Here is a 21859-nt window from a genome sequence, read left to right as displayed (position 1 = left end):
GCGGTTAGCGGCCGACTGCAAGTTAACGACATGTTTGATCAATTGAGCCCTTCAAATCAACACTTCACTTGCCTACAATAACATCTAAAATAAATATTTTCAGCATATAACAATGTTAGTTTAAATGTTTATTATCAACACACACTATTTTTAAAAAGCGAAGGCAGGCTGCTCTGCTGCTCACAGTCGCAACAGAGTGCAGAAAAATTATGAAAAGGGCTATACAAAACAAAACGAAATAAACATCAAACTAAATAAACATGCAGGTTGCCTTACCTTACACCTTTGCCTAGCATCAATTAAAATTTAAGGCTTTACCATAGAACGTGGCTATTTGTGTATTCAACAGTTAAACTAAGAAAAAAGTCCAATCTCAAATAAGAAAAAAAATGACACCGCATTCTTCCATGACTACAAGAAGTTGTCTTTTATAGATGATGTCTTTGATGCTGTGTGCATAGATTATGCACAGTATTTAAGGTTTTAATCCAGTCCTCCATTTATATTTTTTCCTGGTGCTGCTGGGGGAGACGCTAAACACGGTTGCAAATTTATTTGTTTTTCTATTTATTTATAATCAAATTAGAATAAAACTGGAATAAAAACAAAACATTTTTGGAATAAAAAAAGTTTATTCTTTTTTTATCTAGCCTATGATATGCCTTTATTCTTTTTTTATCTAGCCTATGATATGCCTTTATGTGGCAATAATTTTTTTAAAGCCTTTGCTGCTCACGGTGCTTATTGGACACATATCCTTGGCTAACTTACATGATACGCGATTCGTTATTGTTGTCCGTGTCGTGGACGGTCGGGGATTTTTTATGGTAAGCAATGCCTTATGATGAATCATCCAAGCGTTACAAACGTTAAAGGTATTGCGGAGGATTTTCTTTTTCCGTGTGGATCATTAAGACCATTTGTCCTCCTAGTTGTCAATTAGGAGTGTTGCGAAATTGCATTTTTTTAAAAAGTGGAGAAGGCGGTTCTTTTCTAAAATTCAAGAAAATCCTCCCCTATACCTTTAATCTACCTAAAATTTGCCTTTATTGTTCTACATATACATTGCACAGATTTTGGGGACATTCCAAGAAAATCTGACTTTTCCATGTTTAAGTGCTATAATTGGGTCCCCAGTGCTTCTACCAACCCACAAAACATGAAAATAGCAACCCTGTAACTTTGTTTTGGTAAGGTTCTCTCTGCAAGCATGTGAATATATAGGTCATTCGGATTTTGCTCCCCCCATGACGTATTAAGGGGATCTTATTATAATGTTACCGCACCTTTATCTGCGTTATCCAACCATGTAGCGGGAGACAGAGAGAAAGAATGACTGACAGCACAACGCATTTGTATTCCCTCAAACACAAACAGTAGCCAACAATCTTATAACTTTACTCTAAAAATGGCTGGGTTATTTTTTACCTAAAATGCTGGGTTGAGTCTGTTGGGTTTTTTTGCTGGGTTTTTTTTAACATTTTAAACACTTTTTGGGTAGTTTCACTTTTCTGGTTGTTGGGTTAAAACTGCTGGGTTATTATGCTGGGTTGTTTGAAGAGGCTCACGTGCTTCGCCCCCTTGATGTTTGAATGTGCTCAGCAACGGTCGTCATGAAAGAGTCACTGAGCAGTTGTTTCAAGGTAAGTTTATATGTTTTTGTGAACATTTCATGAATATAAACAAGATTATAACATTTTGCGAGACAGCAACGTGTTAATTTATACAGACTAAGACGATGGGTGTAATTTAGAGGAATGATCGCCATTTACACAAATTGACTTGAATAATCGTTCTAAGATGTTTAATATGGCATATTAATAAAATTATTAAAATCTATGTTACAAAATCCCCATCACACGGTTGATTTATTAACTCATGACAATTTCTGTAAGCCTTTAACAAAGCGAGTCAAAACCGGAACAGAGTCGACCTTCGCAACCCCACTTCGGCTTTTTGTGTCACACGCGCATAGTTTAACAAGCTTAGCGATAGCAATACTATTAACTTAAATTTAGTGACTGACAAGCGAGTTGCTTTCTCGTCATTCGATATGGAAAGACAGACCGCGAGCACAAGTTACCTTACCGGCGGCGGAGGATCGCGGAGCTACACTGTGAGAGGCAGGGACAAGCAGCACTCAATTCACCATCGATACGGCAGGTAACTCGTCAGTAAATGAAAACAAAACAGCATTTCCAAGAACCAGTCTCTTATATGTATATTGCTTCGTCCTCTCTTTTAAAATGAAACAATAATTTAAGTGTTTGGACATGAACTTGAAAACAAACGTATTTGTCACCAAGACGGAGGCTGCGTGAAAGTGACTATCGGTTAACAAACATGTATAGCCTATGTGTTATATGAATTTAGATGTGTTATTGAGTCGTATTTAGTTACTATTTTATATTCATTTCATAATATTTTTGGGTTGTCTCCTGTGATTTCAAATTTATATTGACCAACTGAGATTTATATTGATCTGTGGCTGATATTGTATCAGAGATGTTATGTTTTTTTGCAGAGATTAGATGTGATGTTGTTTTCCCATTCTTTTTTTCTAGAGTGTGCAGAGTTTTTACGTCCATCCATTGTTCATACACTTCATCCAGTAAGTGTAACATTTAATAATTCCTATTTAAAATGTGTTGGGAATGTCTTACACTCTAAAAACAAACGGTGCTATATAGCACCAAAAGTGGTTCTTTGCTCGTAATCATAGAAGAACCGTTTTTAGTGCCATATAGCACCGGTGAAGCACCGGTGAAGCACCTGTGTAGAACCATATAGTGCTATGTAGAACCAAATGTGGTGCTATAGTGGTGCTATATGGCACCTATATGGTTCTACACAGGTGCTTCACCGGTGCTATATGGCACTAAAAACGGTTCTTCTATGGTTACGATTCAAATCAACAGTTTTGGTGCTATATAGCACTGTTTGTTTTTTTAGAGTGTAATTATCTGCTACATTTTAGTACTGCAGCACTTTATTCTTTATAGTCAGATCATCATATTTGTCAGTCTGTGTGGTTTGCTGCCTTTGTTGTTGGCACAACAGTTAAAGGAGTTTAACACCAAAGTCTTATGCAAACCGACAACAGGCCATTGCATTTTTGGAAAAAAAAATCTCACCCGTGGTGGTAATGCGGCCAGGGGTGCAAAAGGAAGCATTATAATTTTTATAAAATATATAATTCACTTGGCCCACATGGTTTTCTGAACACTTAAATCTGATCATTCAGTTCTGACCACTAAAAGTTTTTTCCTGTTTTGTAGATTGCAACAAATGTAGTGGAATTTCTTCCCTGGACAGAATCCTCGAAACCCTTTCCTTTCCTCCTGGCCATGGGAAACATGCAGCAGATCTCTCAATCTTTTTCTCAACCAGTCTCTCTGATGGAGCCAATACGGAAGTGACTTAAACTGCAATTCAGCCAAGATGGCGACGATACGCACCGCCTACTGTAAGCTTCAAAAATGCTTCACAAAAAAAATCTTCACAAACCAATGGGTGACGTCACGGACAGTACTTTCATATTTTTTTACAGTCTATGGTTTAAAGGCATTTTACGTGCTTGAAAATAAATACCCCAGCCAATGTGCATTTTCCAAATGGATGAATCCTCTGCTGTTCGATTCCTTTGTACATATTTGTTCGCGAGGAGTAACTTTAATAAATTAAGTATTTTTAGTCAAATACATTCCATACTGTGAAACTTGAAACATTTGTTCTGTTAAAAACTTTACACATCTATAAATTTTACTTTTAATTTAACAATTACATTGTTTCTTTTCTTACACTGCTGTAGTTTTGTTTATGTACATTATGTACAGTATATTTCATTTATATACTGTAAAACTACAAATTCTGTCTTAAATTCAAACAAATTGATTCAACCTGTTACATTGTTACTTCATGATTCTGTGCATGATTTCTGATATTTAATAAATATATTTATACCTGATGTCAGTAAGCAGTCCTTTAAATGATTTTGCAACTGCCAACTGTAAAAATGTAAGAGTTTGTAGTTATTTTGCAGTCAAATAAACATTTATTTGGTGTTCACAATGGTCTTGATTTACAATAAAGCACATGATAAAAATAACCCAGCAAGAATAACCCAAACCCAGAATATTAATCCCATAAATGGTTAAAATGACTACACGTTGGGTTTTTTCAACAAACCAACCTGCTGGGTTAAAATGTGTTACCCAACGGGCTGGGTTACTTTAACCCAGCATGTGTTCTGTCCAATATTTACCCAGCGCTGGGTTGCCAATTGGGTTGTTTTTAACCCAACCATTTTTAGAGTGTTGTAGTTTTAATGGTCTTTCTAAGGTTTAAGAACGTTACCTTAGTGCAAGAGAGAGAGCGAGTGAGTGAGAGAAAGCGAGTGAGCAAACGAACGAACATGCCACAAAAAATTACCTATACACTCCCTGACAAAAGTCTTATATATTACGGTTTATTACGCTTATATATTTTGTAGAAACACCTGCTATTAACCTGACTTTTAATTAATCAATTGGTGTTAGAAATAGCTTATGTGAAAAGCTAAAACCCTCCCAAATAATGTTTAATGCACTGAAATTAAGTAGTTTCACTAAATTTTTTTATCATTTAATCAAGACAGAGAGGTCAAATGTTGGCAAGACAAAAGTTTTGTCGCCTATACATAAATTGAACAAATTTACTGCAAATATAAAAATATTTAGGCAAATTAAGTAGTGGTGCTGTGAGATCCAAATGTAATATCTTGTATGACTTCCATGAGCTTGAAGGACTGCATCCATGCAGTTTGGCATTGTATTGAAGTCATATGGAATAGCAAAGAAAGCAGTCTTGTATGCCTCCCAGAGTTCATGCTTCCCCTTTCATCCTACCCCACATATGCTCAATGATGTTCATGTCTGGAATGTCCTGCAATATTTGAGGCGACTGTGGAGTAATTCAACAGAAGATTCATCTGAAAAATCAACCTTCTGCTTTTCCAACATCCCTCCTTTTAGCAGGCTGTGGGACTTGGCAAATGCCACATGGTTTTTCAATTGTCTTTTGTTTAGTGCTGGCTTCTGGGCACCGATTCAACCATGGAGGCCATTTAGAGACAAAATCCGACAAACTGTTCTGGTTGACACAGAGACTTCAGGTGACCAGGTCTTGGGGAGCCCTGCTGCAATGGAAAATAGGCTGGCCTTGGATTTTCAAGCCAACAAACGGACCCCTCGAGCAGTTGTCTTGTGGGGTCTGCCTGACCTGGGCTTGTCAAAAACGTCTCCAGTCTCTTCAAATCTTTTTTTATCCTCTGTACCTCTACTTGATGCTGAGACACACTGAAGGTGTCTGCCACATAAGCATTGGATGTTTGCAGAGGTCTAGTTGCAGTTGATGTGAAGGTCTAGTGTACTGGGGATCTTTTTATACACACCTGAGACGTAATTGATCCATTATTAGTCACAGTTGAAGCTCATGACACGTCGAAAACGTCTTTGCAAAAATGGACTCAATGGCTTTGCCAAGCTGTGAATATTAGAATACTTTTTGACAGTTTCGTTTTGCACTGAAACATTACTACAACAGCTGTTGGGATTAAAATGAGCCATTTCTTGAAAACAAATCTTGATTAGAAATATATTTTAGCGGCACTTCAGGTCAATTTGTACACAAGACTTTTGTCAGGGAGTGTATGGTATTCTGGGGACATCAAAGATTTATTTAATATCTTAAAAACGACTTCTGGAATGTCCCCTTTAACACTATAGAGTTTATTTAACACCAATTTAATCTTTGTTTTCTGTAAGATATATAAATTATTTTGTATTGCTAAACTAAAATTGTTTATTGTTTTCCTTAATAAAGTGTGTAAGTAAAACATACAGTGGTAAAATAAAAAACTTTTTTCTACTTGTCATTTTTTTAAAAGCTTAATAAAATGTATCAATAATTTTCGCTATCGAATGGTCGATGATATACATTTTTGACTTTAAAATAATAGGGGGTGAGAAGAAACAATCCATACAAGAGTTGTTTGATGCCTCAACTTAAAATTATGGCAATAATTTTGGGGGGAGACTCATATCCTGAATGCTAACTTTACCTTAAATTCATTACCATCAGGGAAGCAGTATAGGGTATTTATGCGCTGGTCTAATCAATTAAAAAAATTATTTGTTTCTACTGCAATCAAAGCCTTAAATAAAATACTGTAAGAAATGGCATTTGCTTTTTAATTTTGTTTATTTGCTTTTGTTTGTTAGTTAATGTTTGTAATATTTTACTAAGGGTACATACTGACTTTGCAAAATGTCCACGACATTTAAATATTTGTAAAATCATTTTAAAATAAATTTGAATGTAAAATATAATAATCAACATAAATAATCACAATTACAAGGGGAATAACTGACAATATGATTTTTGTAAATTGTGCAGCCATATTGAATTCTGTTGCATAAAACTAAATTAAGTACATTTAGTACTTTGGTAGCACTGATGTGTAAATTATGTCTTACTGGTAAAAAGATGGAACGTCACTGCGTGTGTGAACAGCATATTTTTGTATTTTCTGGTAAATTCATTCTGATAAATTCATGGTAACTTACCAAAGTTACTGTGTGAAAGAGGCTATTGGCTGTAATTATAATTGTGTCTGACCACTTTTTTTTACCAGTGATACAAATTATACTTGCTAAGAAAAGTGTTAATAGTGAAAAATAGATTTATAACTATTGTGTCATGAATATTCTTTATTTCATAACAAAGACATCTCAAACAATGTCATCTTTACTAGGGTTGGGACTAGGGCTGTTGAAACGAATTTCAGTAATCGAATATAATTCGAATATTAAAAAAAATAATACTAATCGAATGTTAAAACTACTATTCGAATGGCATTTAAAAAAATAGATTTAAAAATATTTTTTTATGTGTTCACTATCTAACGCATTTATGCTGTTAAATACCGCTAGCTACCTCGACCCGCATTTCCATCGGCTAATTCATTTGAAACAAGACCAGCAGCGGGAGGTACGTGAGAAAGAGAAAGCAGAGCTGATAGCGATTGCAGAGGAAGGTTATGAGTAAGACAAGAACGGAGCAGCCAAGGTGAAGAGGACACAGTGTCAGGAGAAAACCGCTCTCAGTCCTATGGACGACCGTTTTGGGAATGTCTTTATTGCTAATTTGTTTGGATAAGTTTGTCTTTTCGACCAGTGACAAAATACTTGTTCAAGATCACACTTCTTCTAAGGTGTGTTTAAATGAAAAAAGAATAGTGAAATTGGAGGCCAGGGGATGTGTGTGCTAATAATGTAAGTATTGTATAACTAATGATGCGATCTACGCAGCCCTCATACGTGAACAAAGAGAACTGCGTTGATAATGAAATTTTTCATTAAAGTTGACAACTTTGTTAATTTTGTGTCTAAGCTTAGTCATTAATTAGCAAGAAAGATATCACCTGTTATTAAATAATTACATGTTTATTAGTAATACTGCAATGTCTTCTAGTGGACATAATTTAAAACAAGTCAACTATACGAGCTCATAGTGGCATTGGCAATGCATAAGCCCGTTTTTACAACGTGTGTAGATAGGTATAGTAAATATTAATAAGTCAAATTTGAGCATTAAATAATCGATTATAAATCGAATATTAAAAAAAATAATGAATGAAATTCGAATGGGTTAATAGAGGAAGATTGACAGCTCTAGTTGGGACGGTTATAATTACCACCGCACCACCGTGGTGGTGGAGTCAACCAGCAGTGTGGTGTGCACCTTACAAATTATGAAAAATAAAAAGTACAATCTCGCCCAGTGAGATGTCTTCAGGTTCGTGTTAATGCAAACAGCCAGCAGATGCGGAGTTAATGCCTAATTTGCAAGGGAAGGCAACTGATATCAGTGATGACCCGGCTTGGGGGCGGAACAATGAGGAAAGATATTGGCCGTTTCTCAATCCGAAGACTGTAGCCTCCGGAGGTCGAATTTGGAAGCTGCATACGTCATCAAGACTTATAACATTAACAATTATAAAGGTGACTATTATTCTTTGTTAATCATGCATTGTTGAAATATGCTTATGGCAAATGTCTGAAAATTATAAACCAGGCTTGATGACATATACAGCCGCGACCTCTGGAGCCTGCAGTCTTCAGATTGAGAAATGTCTGTTCTCTCTTGGTCACGAAAAAGTATCTATCTGCGCTACCAGTACACCATCAGAACTCATTTTCAGCGTGGCTGGAAATATTATAACCCCAAAAAGGTTTCTCACTTGTTGTTTCATGAGTGGAAGTGCTACAATAAAACACGCAGAAATGCGCCGATCTCCTGTGTGTTCCAGGGCTCAGCTCGAGCAGCCACCGAAATTGCCAAGCACATATGCACAGTTGCTTCACGTGACCGCGTCGCTTCCCTCCTCTTCAAAGCGCGTGGGCGCTTCAGAGCGTCTTTCATTGCTAAGTAACCTAAACATTGCTTGACGCTGTTACGAGCACCCACCGGCGGAGAAAGAATTTGGCGCCTATAAACACGCACGTTTGTTAAGAACTGGATATCTAATCATCGTTTACATTTTTATATTTCAAAATATATGTATGCATTAGGTATAAGACCTATATGCATCAATGTGCAAGTGCACGTGCGCATACGCCGAAGAATGTAAATTGTGAATTATGTATTCGTACACCTTTGCAGCATTTCAAGCCCTGGACTACTAATGGATGGGCAAAAAAATACTTTTTAGAAGAGAAAAAGAGGTGGAGAACTGAGAATCTTAATTTTAAGATTAGATGGGTGTGGTCCTTCTGAGCTTACATTAACTAATTTAACATATTATTGAATAGAATATTACATCATATGGAAATTAGTCTTACTGTGTTGCCTTTACAATATCCCATGAACTGCTGTCCTCAGGGTGTGAGAACTTTGTCGGCTGCTGTGTTGAATCAGGAGGTCTTTCAACAAGTGGACTTTTGAAACCAGGCAAAAAAGCACCAAATCCATGTCCTCCATGGCCGTGGGAGTGGCCACCACCATGTCCATGGCAGCTATCACCCATGTGACCATGAGAGTTGCACTGTAAAAATGACAATAGGTGTTAGGGCGATACAGTACCTAGCAGAATTTACATCTAGATAATTTTAAAATAAAAAGGATTATAAAATAAATTTTTTTTAAAAATATTGTATTTTCCTTAAAGTGGAATAAATGTGCACATTTAGGTAAAAATTAAGCACCGTTCAAGATCATGAAGGCTGATTCTGATTTTTTTACAACCAAATGGGCCAATTCTGATACAGATTTCTTTTTTAAAGGGGACATATTTTAAGACTAGGGCTGAGGGTATGATCAAAAATCCATTTCAAGGAATGAGACATTTTATTTCATGGTAACGGCATGGTAAAATTAGCAGAAAATTGCCACTCAATATAGCTTTTAACTAAATGCAGAACTATCAAATATAACAATAATCTAGTACGCAGTTTTTGACAGTTGCTTCATGCGGATTTCACGTTTGACCAATAGATGGCATTGTAACACTGATGTGCTGACTGAAGGTCAAACAATAATGCCATTTGGAAAACATGAGCACAAGAAGCAGTTCAACACCCCAATAAAGTGTAGGACCCTATGATTTCCGAGATGCGAAAAAACACGGAGGGGATCGCGAAATCCAACAGGGTTCCCACAAGTTAAACCACAAGTTAACTTCAAATTCAAGGACCTTTCAAGAACTTTCCAGGTCCAACACCCTCAAATTCAAAAACTAAATGTGGGCACACATTTCAAGTGAGAGCAAGGTTACACCGTGTTACCTTTTAAGATACATTGTTACAGTTCCCTTTCAAGGGAACTTGCGCTGTGTCACTGCGGTGACACTTTGGGAACACCTCCAGGGATAAGTGTGTCTGAATCTGTATATCAAATTCAACCGATGGTGAGGCTTAACGACAAAGACAGAGTGGTGCGAGAGCCAGGAAGTATGTCGTTATTTGAAATATTTTTAAAAAACTGTGTTACAAGGACGCAGCGTCTCGTTCCCTTCTCAGGGAACAACAGTTACATAACCAGAGACGTTTTCATGTGTCAAACACAATTATGCAAAAAAGTATTTTTGTTTGAATCAGCATTCGCATAAAGAAAATATAAGCATTTAAAGAGAACAGTTTAGCACGTGTGCTTGCTTAAAAGACTAGAAATTTTATGATATTATCCTCTTACACTCTGAGGCTATTTTGGGGATTTTCGCCTGGATTTGGCCTACCCAATTTCAAAAGCTTCTTATACCCACAAGCAGAGGTGCACATACAAAAGTTTGGTATCATTTTACAGGAAACCCTTTGAAATGACATAAAACACTGTTGAAAGTGCTCAACATGGTTGTATGTGTTGTCAGTCCTCTAATAAACCCAAAAATAAATAGGCGCTTTTTGGTGTTTTTTTTCTAAAGTCTGTATTTAAAAGTGTATAACTCTGGCCCTGAGTGGGAACGAAACCTGCAGACAGTTTTGTTTGATTCCTCCAGAAATTGCCAGCTTACAGAGGAAAAAGGATTTTTTTCTCTATCATTATAAATGCAAAAGTTATTTTACTCCAACTGATGGGAGGAATAATACGCTTTTTGTATACTTTGTATATATATTTCTGCCTAAAAACATTTGAAGTGCTCCCATAACCACATACAGTGGAATAAATTCAATTGCTTTATATCATTTTAAAGAAAACTCTTTGAAGTTACATAAAAAGCTGCTGTTTGTGACAAATATTGTTATTTATGTGGTTTTTCATATGATAAAACACCAAATTTTATTTTTTTATGTCATAAATACTGTCTTTGATAGTGTATAACTCTGGTTCTGGGTGCTCTAGCAGACTGCAGACAGTTCTGGTTGTTACCAGCAGCAGACAGTAAACACCCCAAAAAAGAATGAACTCTTTAGCATGTCGCATTCAAAAGTTATTCTCATTTTACTGAAGTGTGCGAAAATACATTTTTCATATAAATATTAATTTTTTGTTTTGCACATATAATAAAAAGCAAGGGATTAATTATGCACACAACCAAAGAAAATCCTGTGAATGGACTCATTTTTTAGAGTAGGACCTAAGAGAAAAGATGGTGTATCATTTGTGGCTATCTGTGCTATCTGAGGCAGTCCACACCCAAGTTTCCCATATGTTTACAAAAGACGATTTTTTACCTCATTATTCATTCAACGATTGTAGGATATGTGATAACAATAGGACAAAAATAACGCTGCAGTTTTATTCCTGAGAATGAGAGCTTTCATTTGATATAAGACTTGCCCATGTTTGTCATACTTGAAAAATATGAAATATGTGAATATTAAATGATATTCAAAAATATGGGGGGGGTGATAGTGTAAATTAAGTGTAACTAACTTTCTTACAGTAAAACATATCTCAAAGTGATGCATATCTGCAGAAAGTAGAGAGTCTAAGCTTTCAAACAGTATCTCATTTGTGGTACTGGGTCCATGACAGACCATTAAAAATGAAAGGAATATTTTATATTAAGTCAAAATAAGATAATTCTGGACCCGGTACAGGGTCCACAGAGTCAAACAAGTTATGCTACACTACACAGGGAATAATATGGATTTTTTTTCCAGAACACTTCTTGCATAAAATAGATTCAAGCACTTGCAATGACCTGCATCCATGTATGTATATTTTCAAAAACTTCCCAGGGCCTTGAATTTTTGTCCCCCAGATTCACAAACTTTCAAGAATTTCAAGGACCCGTGGGAACCCTGATCCAAGAATTTCAAGGACCCATGGGAACCTTGATCCAAGCATAAAATTTAAATTAACTGCACAACGCGGAATATCATGGAATTTGGTCAACTTTGGATTCAGTCATTTTTTTAAACCCATTATAACTCATTAATCGGCAAATGAAAGGACAGAAATGCGCGGAAACATTTCCATTTTGTGTAATGTTGGACTTAAATATAGGTATATATGTCCGTTTCTCTTCAAGCATCGCAAACAATGACAAGCGCCTCATCAGAGCATAAGCAGTAGGGATGTTAACAATTAATCGATCTTCGATTAATTGTCGATAAGAATTAAATGGATAAAACTTAACGATTGTCGAAAAAGCAAGCGTGTCCGGCACCTGCGCAAAGCACATACACAGCTGGTGAAAAAACTAACCAAGCGCAAAGAAGTTAAACTAGCTATGATCACAATGATGCTCGATGCCAAACACACACTTGGGCTTTTTGTCCTCATTCGAGACGAGGCTGGCTGCTAACGTAACAAAATTTCATCCGCAGAGGATCTGAGAGGGTCCGATGCCGAAAATCTAAACACAGTTAGGATACTGAAAGCAAAGACCCTCTTCAGGGAAGCCTGCAAGATTAGCATAGCAACGCTGCTAACGGTGCTTTACACAGGGAAGGCGTCCAGAAGCCGTTTTTAATAAACAGATTAAAATGAAAAACTTAAATTCTGGCAAGAAACTGTTAAATGTAAACTGTAACTGACTGTCGTTACACTCTGAACTCCCGCAACATATCATTGATCATCATCATGACTGGCTGAGGCGCTACACGCTGAACACTGTTGCGGGTTTTCTAATGGAAGGTTGAAGTCTTCATAACATAAGCATCTTTGCTGAAAGTACGCCGCAGGTCTAAAGCTGAGGTAACGACGGGAAAAGTGCCCTTTCGTGTGCTTCTTGAATATAATTACAACAAGCGGTGTATCGACGACTCAGAAAGCGAGGTGAACAACTAGAAAAATAACACTTGATGATAATGAAACTTTTATTTTGTCATGGATGCATGTGACTGTGCGGAGTGCCCTTATGAGGCGGAGTTTACTGTGTCTACTTATGTGTACTTAGTCATTATATTTCGTTACGAGATTAAATTGATGATTTTTATCAAAACACTAACTACATTTACTCATTTTACAATCCCACTAGCATATTATTTAGACAAAATAAAATCTTTTAATTCGCGTGAGGAAGCTGGCGTTTTTATGCACACTTTTATGTCATTGGCTATATGCCACCGCTGTAATGGCTTATTGCACTATTACTGTTAACGATTATTCGATTGATTGATCGTTAATTTAAATGATCATCGAAAAGGGGAAAATGCATAATTTGACATCCCTAATAAGCAGGTTTCATTAAATCCTGGAACACAGCAGACGAAAAGGCTACAGTATACTTTCTTGCACGCGCACATCCGCACCACTCTGAAAGTATATTTACAGGCATGAGGCCACTTATTTATATGGGCACTTCCCCCGGAAAACCCCGCGACCTGGCAATCAGCGGGAGACACTTGAACTTAAAAACATCACATCACGCGACAAGCTTTGTTTAATTTTAAAACTCATCGATGGCAAGAAGTGTGTTTTTGGATGTAAGGAGAAGAAAGCTAGCCTTATGAAAACAATGGATATAGTTTATTGTTGGGGGTAGCAGCAGAGTTTTGCGTCTGTGTTTTATGTGCTGGATTTCTGGAGTTGCATGCGATAAGTAACACTTTGTCTAATGTTGGAAATAGGCACATGCATATTATATAAATGACACGAACATGTAGTGAATCATAAGTTAAACAGTGTTGTATATTGTTGCATGACTCGTACTCGCTCCTCCCGCAGTAGTAACTCCTCCATTTTATCGTACGTTATCGGAAAGAACCGGTAAAGCAAATTTTTCTTTTATAAATCTGTTTAAACTAAAGACTCTTCTGAGATATAAAGGATGTATTACTACTCTATACACTCTAAAAAATTAGCTGTAATTTTGCAGCTGGTTGCCAGTAACTTACTGTAGAAGATAAAGTCAAAAAACATTTCATGTTCATTTAACTTTGAACAAACTGCTGCCAGTAAATAACATAAATGTAAAATCTACAGTAAGTTACTGGCAGCTAGTTACCCATTAATACTGTAATTTCTACAGACATTTTTTACAGTGTAGGTACTCCAGATTAACATCAGAAATGCAGAAAGAGCACGCGTTATGTGAGCTTTAAAGCAAAGTGCTTCACACGTCGGCTTTTAAAGCTGCAGGCGTTTTTAAATTGTCTGCCATTATCTCATTCCCGCTAACTTCTGAGCAGTGAGCAGTAACGCGTTGCTCTAATCTGACCACTTTTTTTAACGCGTTAATATTTCCAAACCAGTAATCAGATTAAAGTTACTTATCCAAGTCACTGTGCGTTACTATTTTTGAAATTTTTCTTAGTAAAATATATATTATCTTGTATATTTCTTCTTGCGTCTCGGGAAGTGAAGTCAGGTGTGCGACAAGTCACGTTTTCAGCACGAGGACAATTCAGATCACGTGTAAGCGACACAAACGTAAACAACGTACAATGGAGAGAGAAGAGAGATGCAGCTACAAAAACACTACGTCAAATAAAAAAAAAACATTTGGAGTCGCGGCACGGCACAGACAGTCAAACTAAGAGCAAGTCCCACCCGGTTGTGCGAAGCAGTGAGCAGGAGGTCATCCACTACCCAAACAACAAAAGCTGGACTTCGGTGCAAAACCAGTAAAGCCGAAAGTATACTAGGGAGATCCGCGTATGCGCGCCGTCCGCATGACGTCATTTTCGTCATCAAGAGGGTCCGCGGCCCGCCGCGCGTACCGTCCGCGTGCAGCCCAAAATTTGAGACCGCGCGGACAGTGCGCGTACAGTCCGCGTACAACAGTGCATGCACGTGAAAATATTTAGACAGGACACGCCACTATAAACAATTATACAAAGGAAATAGACAGCATCTGCACACACACTATCGTTTTTCTTCTTTAACTTTTACTTCTTCCAAGAAAAGAAAGCTGTGGAGCATGTTTGTTTGATTCCTGTTCTTTGTTGTCTTGTTGTTTGTTCTAAACTGTGTTTGGAATGGTGGATCAGTTACTTTTCTTCACCTATCCTAATGTTTTAATGTACTGTAAATGTCGCCAAATCAGTGCTGCCCTGACAGCCTGTTAGACTAATAATTTGAATAAGAAATCATTTGTATTGCGTATAGTGTCAAACGCGGCCATCCGCGTGTAGGCGCGGGGAGTATACTCGAAAAGCTGCGCGGACGCGTGCGCGCGCGAGACGGACACGGACGCGGAAAAAAGTATACCCGGGCCTTAAGATCGCAAGTTTGGCAAAACTTCAGTTTTCCAGTCAGTTACAATAGTACAGGCGAGAGAGTGGTGGAAAAGACGAGGACAGTTCGTCTGCGTTGTTCAGCAGTTGTTAGGTTGTTAGGATTAATCGCAAATTAATCGCACATTTTTATCCATTCTAAATTTACCCTAATTTAACACTTTTCAGGTTTTTAATATTCTAATCATATATACATATATAGATGCTTTATGCAAATGTATGTTAACAACAGCCTGTTTACATTTTAACAGAATCACCAGCCATTGTTTTGTATATGAATTTTCCTTTCAGAAGATTTTTCTTTCTCCATTTTTGTTTGCTGCTGCATCATTTGTGACCTGTGCTGGCAAGTTGAGTCGGAATTAGCAAATTTTAAAAAAAAAAATAGTTGTTCATATTTTGACATTCTCTATTAAAACATAGAACAATGCATGATTTGTTGAAATATAACAAAATATGACAGAACTACACGTGTTTGAAGTTGAAAGAGTCAAATTACCACAAAAATGTCCACATCCATACATTATATTACCACATCAATACCTTAAAATCACTGGTTAAACTAATAGATTTAGCACACACAAAGCAAAAACATGATCAATGTATGTTCAACTTTTTTTCCTTTTGTTTGATTGACATTGTGACAGAGTGCTTAAAATCTAAGTGATCTAATATAATGTTACACATCAGATATTTTTACCCAACAGTTAACCAAACATTTACTTAAAACATAACAGATTATAGAGCCTACCTGCGTGAATTCTTATCAAAACAGATATTTCTAAAACTGTAATTTTGTGTAGATGTCTATATATCCGGGTCGCGCACTTGCGCGTCTGTGTGCACGCGCTTCAGATATCAGTCAGTCAGCGTGAGGGGATCGCTTTTGAGTCTTGTCGCTCTTAATAACTCTTTAACATTAAAGGGATACTTCACCGATTTAGCATTCAGCTTTGTATCTGTAGAAACCCGGCAGTATTACTGAATGACCATGTTTCCCTCCATCATTTCCCCCTGAGAGGAGAGATATCTGCATTTTGGTTCTGCAAAAAAGTCCTCCGATGATGCAAAAATCGTCATATTACATCATCGGAGGACTTTTTTGCAGAACCAAAATGCAGATATCTCTCCTCTCAGGGGGAAATGAGAGAGGGAAACATGGTCATTCAGTAATACTGCCGGGTTTCTACAGATACAAAGCTGAATGCTAAATCGGTGAAGTATCCCTTTAATCAGGTACCAAACTTTATCTCTCTTAATGACTATTTTAACATCAAGCAAGTCCTGCAGTCTATTTTATAAGTCATGCATAAAAGCGAAACCAAAATGAATTGAGACGCATTTTTGTATTAGATTAAGCATTAGGAGGACGGTAACGTTACACCTCTCAGACGTATAAATTAAGATCATATCAGATGTCCAACGAGCATTTAGAGCATTGGATTTTGTAGACGATTTGCTTAATGTTCTTGTTTCTATAAAAACCTTTTACTCATTAAGAGAGAGTCACATTTGCCTGCGTCTCTGCTCATTCAACTATGGGCTGGACCAAGGGTCAAACAGAAATTGCGCGTTGCGTTAATCTCCGTTAATAAAATTAGTGGCGTTAAAATGAATTTGCGTTAACGCGTAATTAACGCGTTAATTTTGACAGCCCTAGTTACAATACTGATAAATCTACAAGGTATTTAGTACATAACATCCTGAAGACTTCTCAGTTTTTCAAAATAAGTCGAGTTTAAACTCGACTTACTTTTATTTTGTGAGTAGATCCTGTCGGGTCAAAAGTAACACTTGTTAGTTTTGTCCCGCTGCTAATACTGTGTATATGTTAAAAAAAATATATTACTCTAATTTGATTTAAGTTCATTTTCATAGTGTTCAAGTTATTGAAAATTTTTTTAGTTTCAGCAATTTAAGTTTGTACTGTTGGTTGCTTTTGAAACATTTGATAAAACTGAAATTGAAAATAAAAATGTAATTTAATTATTTTTTACAAAGATAAATGACAAAATAAGTATGCAGTTACATATTGAAGAGGTTATAGTCATATATATTTAATAAAAACAAGTGTAACACAAAAATCTATCATGTTTTGTTGTGTTACTTTTGACCCACCTGTGTGTTACTTACGTCCCTGCAGTCAAGGTCAAAAGTAACAATTCACTACTCTTGTTTAAAGTGAAATTATACAGAAGTCGTTTTACATTTGTTCAAAATTCCAGCTGGTATTGATAGACACACTTGTGAGTTATTGATCACAGCAAAAATATATCTCCGTCTAAAACATTAGCTTTTAAAATTAAGTTTTTTCTGAAAATGGCCCCTGCTCTCCCCTATTTATGTTAAAGGACAAGTTCGGTATTTTACACCCAAAGCCCTGTTTTCAGATACGGTTTTACTCCGCGCCTGGAACTTTGTTTCTATTCTTGCATTGGCAATGGCGGATTAGCGCCACCAACTGGGCTGGAGTGTCTATTATTCAATCTCTAAGCGGAAGAATGTACGGGTGTGGGGCGTTTGGAAAAATAGGTCCACAAGTTAACAACGAATGCTAAAACAGCTGTTGGAAAGCATCTTTTAACGCGATTTTTGTGTGAGCATATCATTGAACACCCCTGACCACTCGATAAGTTTCACGTCTTTGTAAACGAAAGTTTAATGCATTTTAGAAAGGATTGTTCCAGTGCACCATTAAACCCATTGTAAAAATAGGAGCTGAAACACAAACACCCAAAAATTCTCGGGGCAGCCGCAAATGTCGAAATTTCAGTCAAAACCGTTCTATTTCATCATAAACAATCTGAAAACAGGGCTTTAAGTGTAAAATACCGAACTTGTCCTTTAAGTGAAGTCAAGAAGGACTGGACTATATATATATATATATATATATATATATACTGGACTATATATATATATATATATATATATATATATATATATATATATTAGGGGTGGAACGGTACCCAGAAGTCCCGGTTCGGTTTGTACCTCGGTTCAGGCGCCACAGTTCGATTCACTTTTGGTACAATGGAGGGAAAAGCAAAACAAAAATGAAGGCGGCATTTGTTTTAGTACTTAAGCTAATCTTAAAAACATAGGTGTCCTTATCAGTGTTATTTTGAGATGTCATGAATATGAACTGAAATGCATTTAACATACTATACTATCTCGTATTTCATAAATGTATACCACTTTAAGTAATCTTGTACTCATCTTTCATACAAATATGGGTTCAAATGTATTACAAGTGTTACCTAAATACATTTTAAAATTACATTTTTATTTCATATCAATGTACTAAAGAACAAAAATATAGGCTTGTAGGATGAATTAATAGGTGTGTACGACTTCACAAGGCGCTGCAAGAAACGACAAGTGGATGACGTCAGAGTAACGCGAGAGCGATTTGAAATCAGCCTCCTCCGCAAGATTTCTCGTGGTACTCTGATGCTGATGGCGCTGCGTAAAGTTGAGCACGCTTAAAAAACTGAAAGCAGCTGAACTCGACAGAACTGCCCTGCGTATGCCTGTTGTATATAGCAGGACAATTTATCTCCTACTTCTCAGCGTGAGAAATACAAAGTGTGGCGTTTGAACTGACTGAAATGCGTGTGTGTCAAGGAGAATGCGTGAGACTTGAGAGCCCTGATTAGATGTATTTCCACTCACATACCTAACAACTGCTGAACAACGCCGACGAACTGTCCTCGTCTTTTCCACCACTCTCTCGCCTGTACTATTGTAACTGACTGGAAAACTGAAGTTTTGCCAAACTTGCGATCTTAAGGCCCGGGTATACTTTTTTCCGCGTCCGCGTCCGGCTCGCGCGCGCACACGTCCGCGCAGCTTTCCGAGTATAGTCCGCGCGGCTACACGTGGATGGCCGCGTTCGACACTATACGCAATACAAATGATTTCTTATTCAAATTATTAGTCTAACAGGCTGTCAGGGCAGCACTGATTTGGAGACATTTACAGTACATTAAAACATTAGGATAGGTGAAGAAAAGTAACTGATCCACCATTGCAAACACAGTTTAGAACAAACAACAAGACAATAAAGAACAGGAATCAAACAAACATGCTCCAGGGCTTTCTGTTCTTGGAAGAAGTAAAAGTTAAAGAAGAAAAACGATAGTGTGTGTGCAAATGCTGTCTATTTCCTTTGTATAATTGTTTATAGTGGAGTGCCCTGTCTAAATATTTTCACGCGCATGCGCTGTTGTACGCGGACTGTACGCGCACTGTCCGCGCGGTCTCAAATTTTGGGCTGCACGCGGACGGTCCGCGCGGCCGGCCGCAGACCCTCTTGATGACGAAAATGACGTCATGCGGACGGCGCACATACGCGGACGTCCCTAGTATACTTTCGGCTTTAAAGAGGCTGGCGGAGCGTCTAACTCTTGTGGAACACCACTTGCCATCCTCGCTATCGCTGCTTAAATTACTGACTGGACCGGCGTCGACGTGACAAAAAAATGCAGAGTGCCAGATAATGTAGACGGGCTCTGATAGAGCGCATACATAGGCGGAGCTCGGATGCATCGGCGCCAATCAGAGCTTCAGAGCTAAAGCGGGGCAACAGATTAACTGTCCATAAAGAACCCGCGTATCTAACAGTAGTTCCGCATTAAATTAATTATTTTGCACGCAAGTTTTTTTATTTCCATACCGTGTATTCTCCGTTTAAATTCATGCACCGAACCGTGACCCCCGTACCGATTCAGTTCAAAACGAATACATGTATTGTTCCACCCCTAATATATATATATTCGTTTTTTAAAACACAACACTTCAACTTAAAATGTCAGGAGATACATTGTTGACGTTACTGTTAAAAATGCACTTCCAATAAAGTGAGAGTGTTGTCAAAACCGGTTGTCATTTTTAATGTTGAGGCAGTGGGGGGTGTTGGCAGCTACTGGAATGTAACTAACAAAGTAACCTGTACTTAGTTACTTTTAAAATCAAGTAATCTGTAAAGTAACTTAATTACTTTTTAAAGGAGTAATCAGTAATCAGATTACTTTTTCAAAGTAACTGTGGCATCACTGCTTCTGAGACATTGGCCGAGTGACCATATATGACAGACATTTGGACAGCGACAACTACAGCCGCAGCGGACGAAGTCATTTGATGCCAGTGTTGGGTAAGTTACTCAAAAAAAGTAATTAATTACTAGTTACTAATTACATCTTCAATCATAATTAGATTACTTTACAAATTACTCTCTCCAAAAAGTATTTAATTACTTATTACTAACTACTTTCTAAATCCTATTTAGTACACGATACAAGGATAGGCTTGAAATGGCTCGAATAAATAATATATAAAATACATCAATTATTCTGGTCCCACTTTAGGGTCCAATTCGCTCTATTAACTAACTATTAACTACTTTTGCCTCAATATATTCCAACAACTAATACTAAAGAAGTTATAAATTTTAAGTATTGGTAGAAATGGGGAGGGTTAAGGATGTAGAATAAGGTTTTGCAGAATCAGGCATTAATATGTGCTATTAAGTATTAATAAACAGCCAGCATCTCGTTAATATTAATGCTAATAATCAACCAGTTAATAGTGAGAATTGTAAACTTAAACCATGTTAAATCCACTATTGTATTATAGTATATATAATTGTTTAGAGTCCATACACAGTATTTAGTTACATCAGAAGTAACTGTAATTAGATTACAAGAAAAATAAGAGTAATCCCTTACTTTACTTTTTCAGAGGAAAAGTAATTTAATTACAGCAACTAATTACTTAGTAACTAGTTACACCCAACACTGTTTGACGCACACAGAGGGATTTTTTAAATATCGATAGTAGAGATCCAAATATCGATACACTATCATGGAAACAAATTATCACGATAGTTAGCTGTATCAATATTATTGCACAGCCCTATATAATACAATGTGTTTGCGTGGTTTATGGTTAAAAAAAACACATTATTTTCCACATACTGTACATTTTTGTTCACCCTCTTCCTGAAACGCACAAATTTGAAAAGTTATGTGTCCCTAATTGGCCAGCTAATCTGTACGTTGTCATTGGCTTGAATACCTCAGAGGTCAGTTGAAAATGGGACGCTCCTTACCATGTTTAAAAAGATTTGGTCACAATGCAATACAAATGGAGTTAACTAACAGGCTGTGAGTCCGAAGCGGGAGGAATTATGATAATGCCTGTCTTTACTTCATCACCAATCCCAGAAAGTAAACTGTTGCCTACAATCTGTTTGTTTGTTGTAGTCCAAGAAAAGAAATTTACGTTGGAGAAGATAACCAGGGCCAAACGGAATCCGTGCCCACAGATTTCCGCGGAGAACTACGCGGAATTCTGCAGATTTAATGCCCGTGATTGACAAGCTCTTGTTATGTTTAATATAAAGTTTACATTGCGTTGTAAAAATGATGAAATTATCTTCATACGTGCTTAATTCATAATGAGAACATATTAACACAAGCTTTTTTATTCTGCTATAATAACACTATAAACAATAATATGTGTCATTTTATATATACAAAATATAATTCTATCTTGACATGCACATTATCTAGTTCATGTTGGTCCAATTTAATTCAGAGGACTCATTGGTTTAGGGCTGGACGATATGGCCAAAATTTTTATCGCCGGTATACTTCTAAATTTCGGCCGATACGGTATAAATCCGATAACGGTAT

The 21859-nt window shown here is 37.0% G+C and overlaps 1 protein-coding gene across 4 annotated transcripts in view; it reads right to left on the bottom strand.

The window, feature by feature from the left end:
* zdhhc13 (zDHHC palmitoyltransferase 13) overlaps nucleotides 1–21859 on the bottom strand; it is a 191333-nt gene that overhangs the window by 125167 nt on the left and 44307 nt on the right. For 3 of the 4 annotated variants that reach the window (XM_073859806.1, XM_073859808.1, XM_073859805.1), the window contains one exon: nucleotides 8883–9085. The exons of the other annotated variant lie outside the window; for it this stretch is intronic. In XM_073859806.1, the coding sequence (XP_073715907.1) occupies nucleotides 8883–9085 (203 nt within the window). The remainder of the gene's footprint in view (nucleotides 1–8882; nucleotides 9086–21859) is intronic. 4 annotated transcript variants of the gene reach the window in all.

The sequence above is a fragment of the Misgurnus anguillicaudatus genome, chromosome 21 (genome assembly GCF_027580225.2).
Source record: "Misgurnus anguillicaudatus chromosome 21, ASM2758022v2, whole genome shotgun sequence".
Classification (NCBI taxonomy): domain Eukaryota; kingdom Metazoa; phylum Chordata; class Actinopteri; order Cypriniformes; family Cobitidae; genus Misgurnus; species Misgurnus anguillicaudatus.
This window is presented reverse-complemented; position numbering and strand designations above follow the sequence as displayed.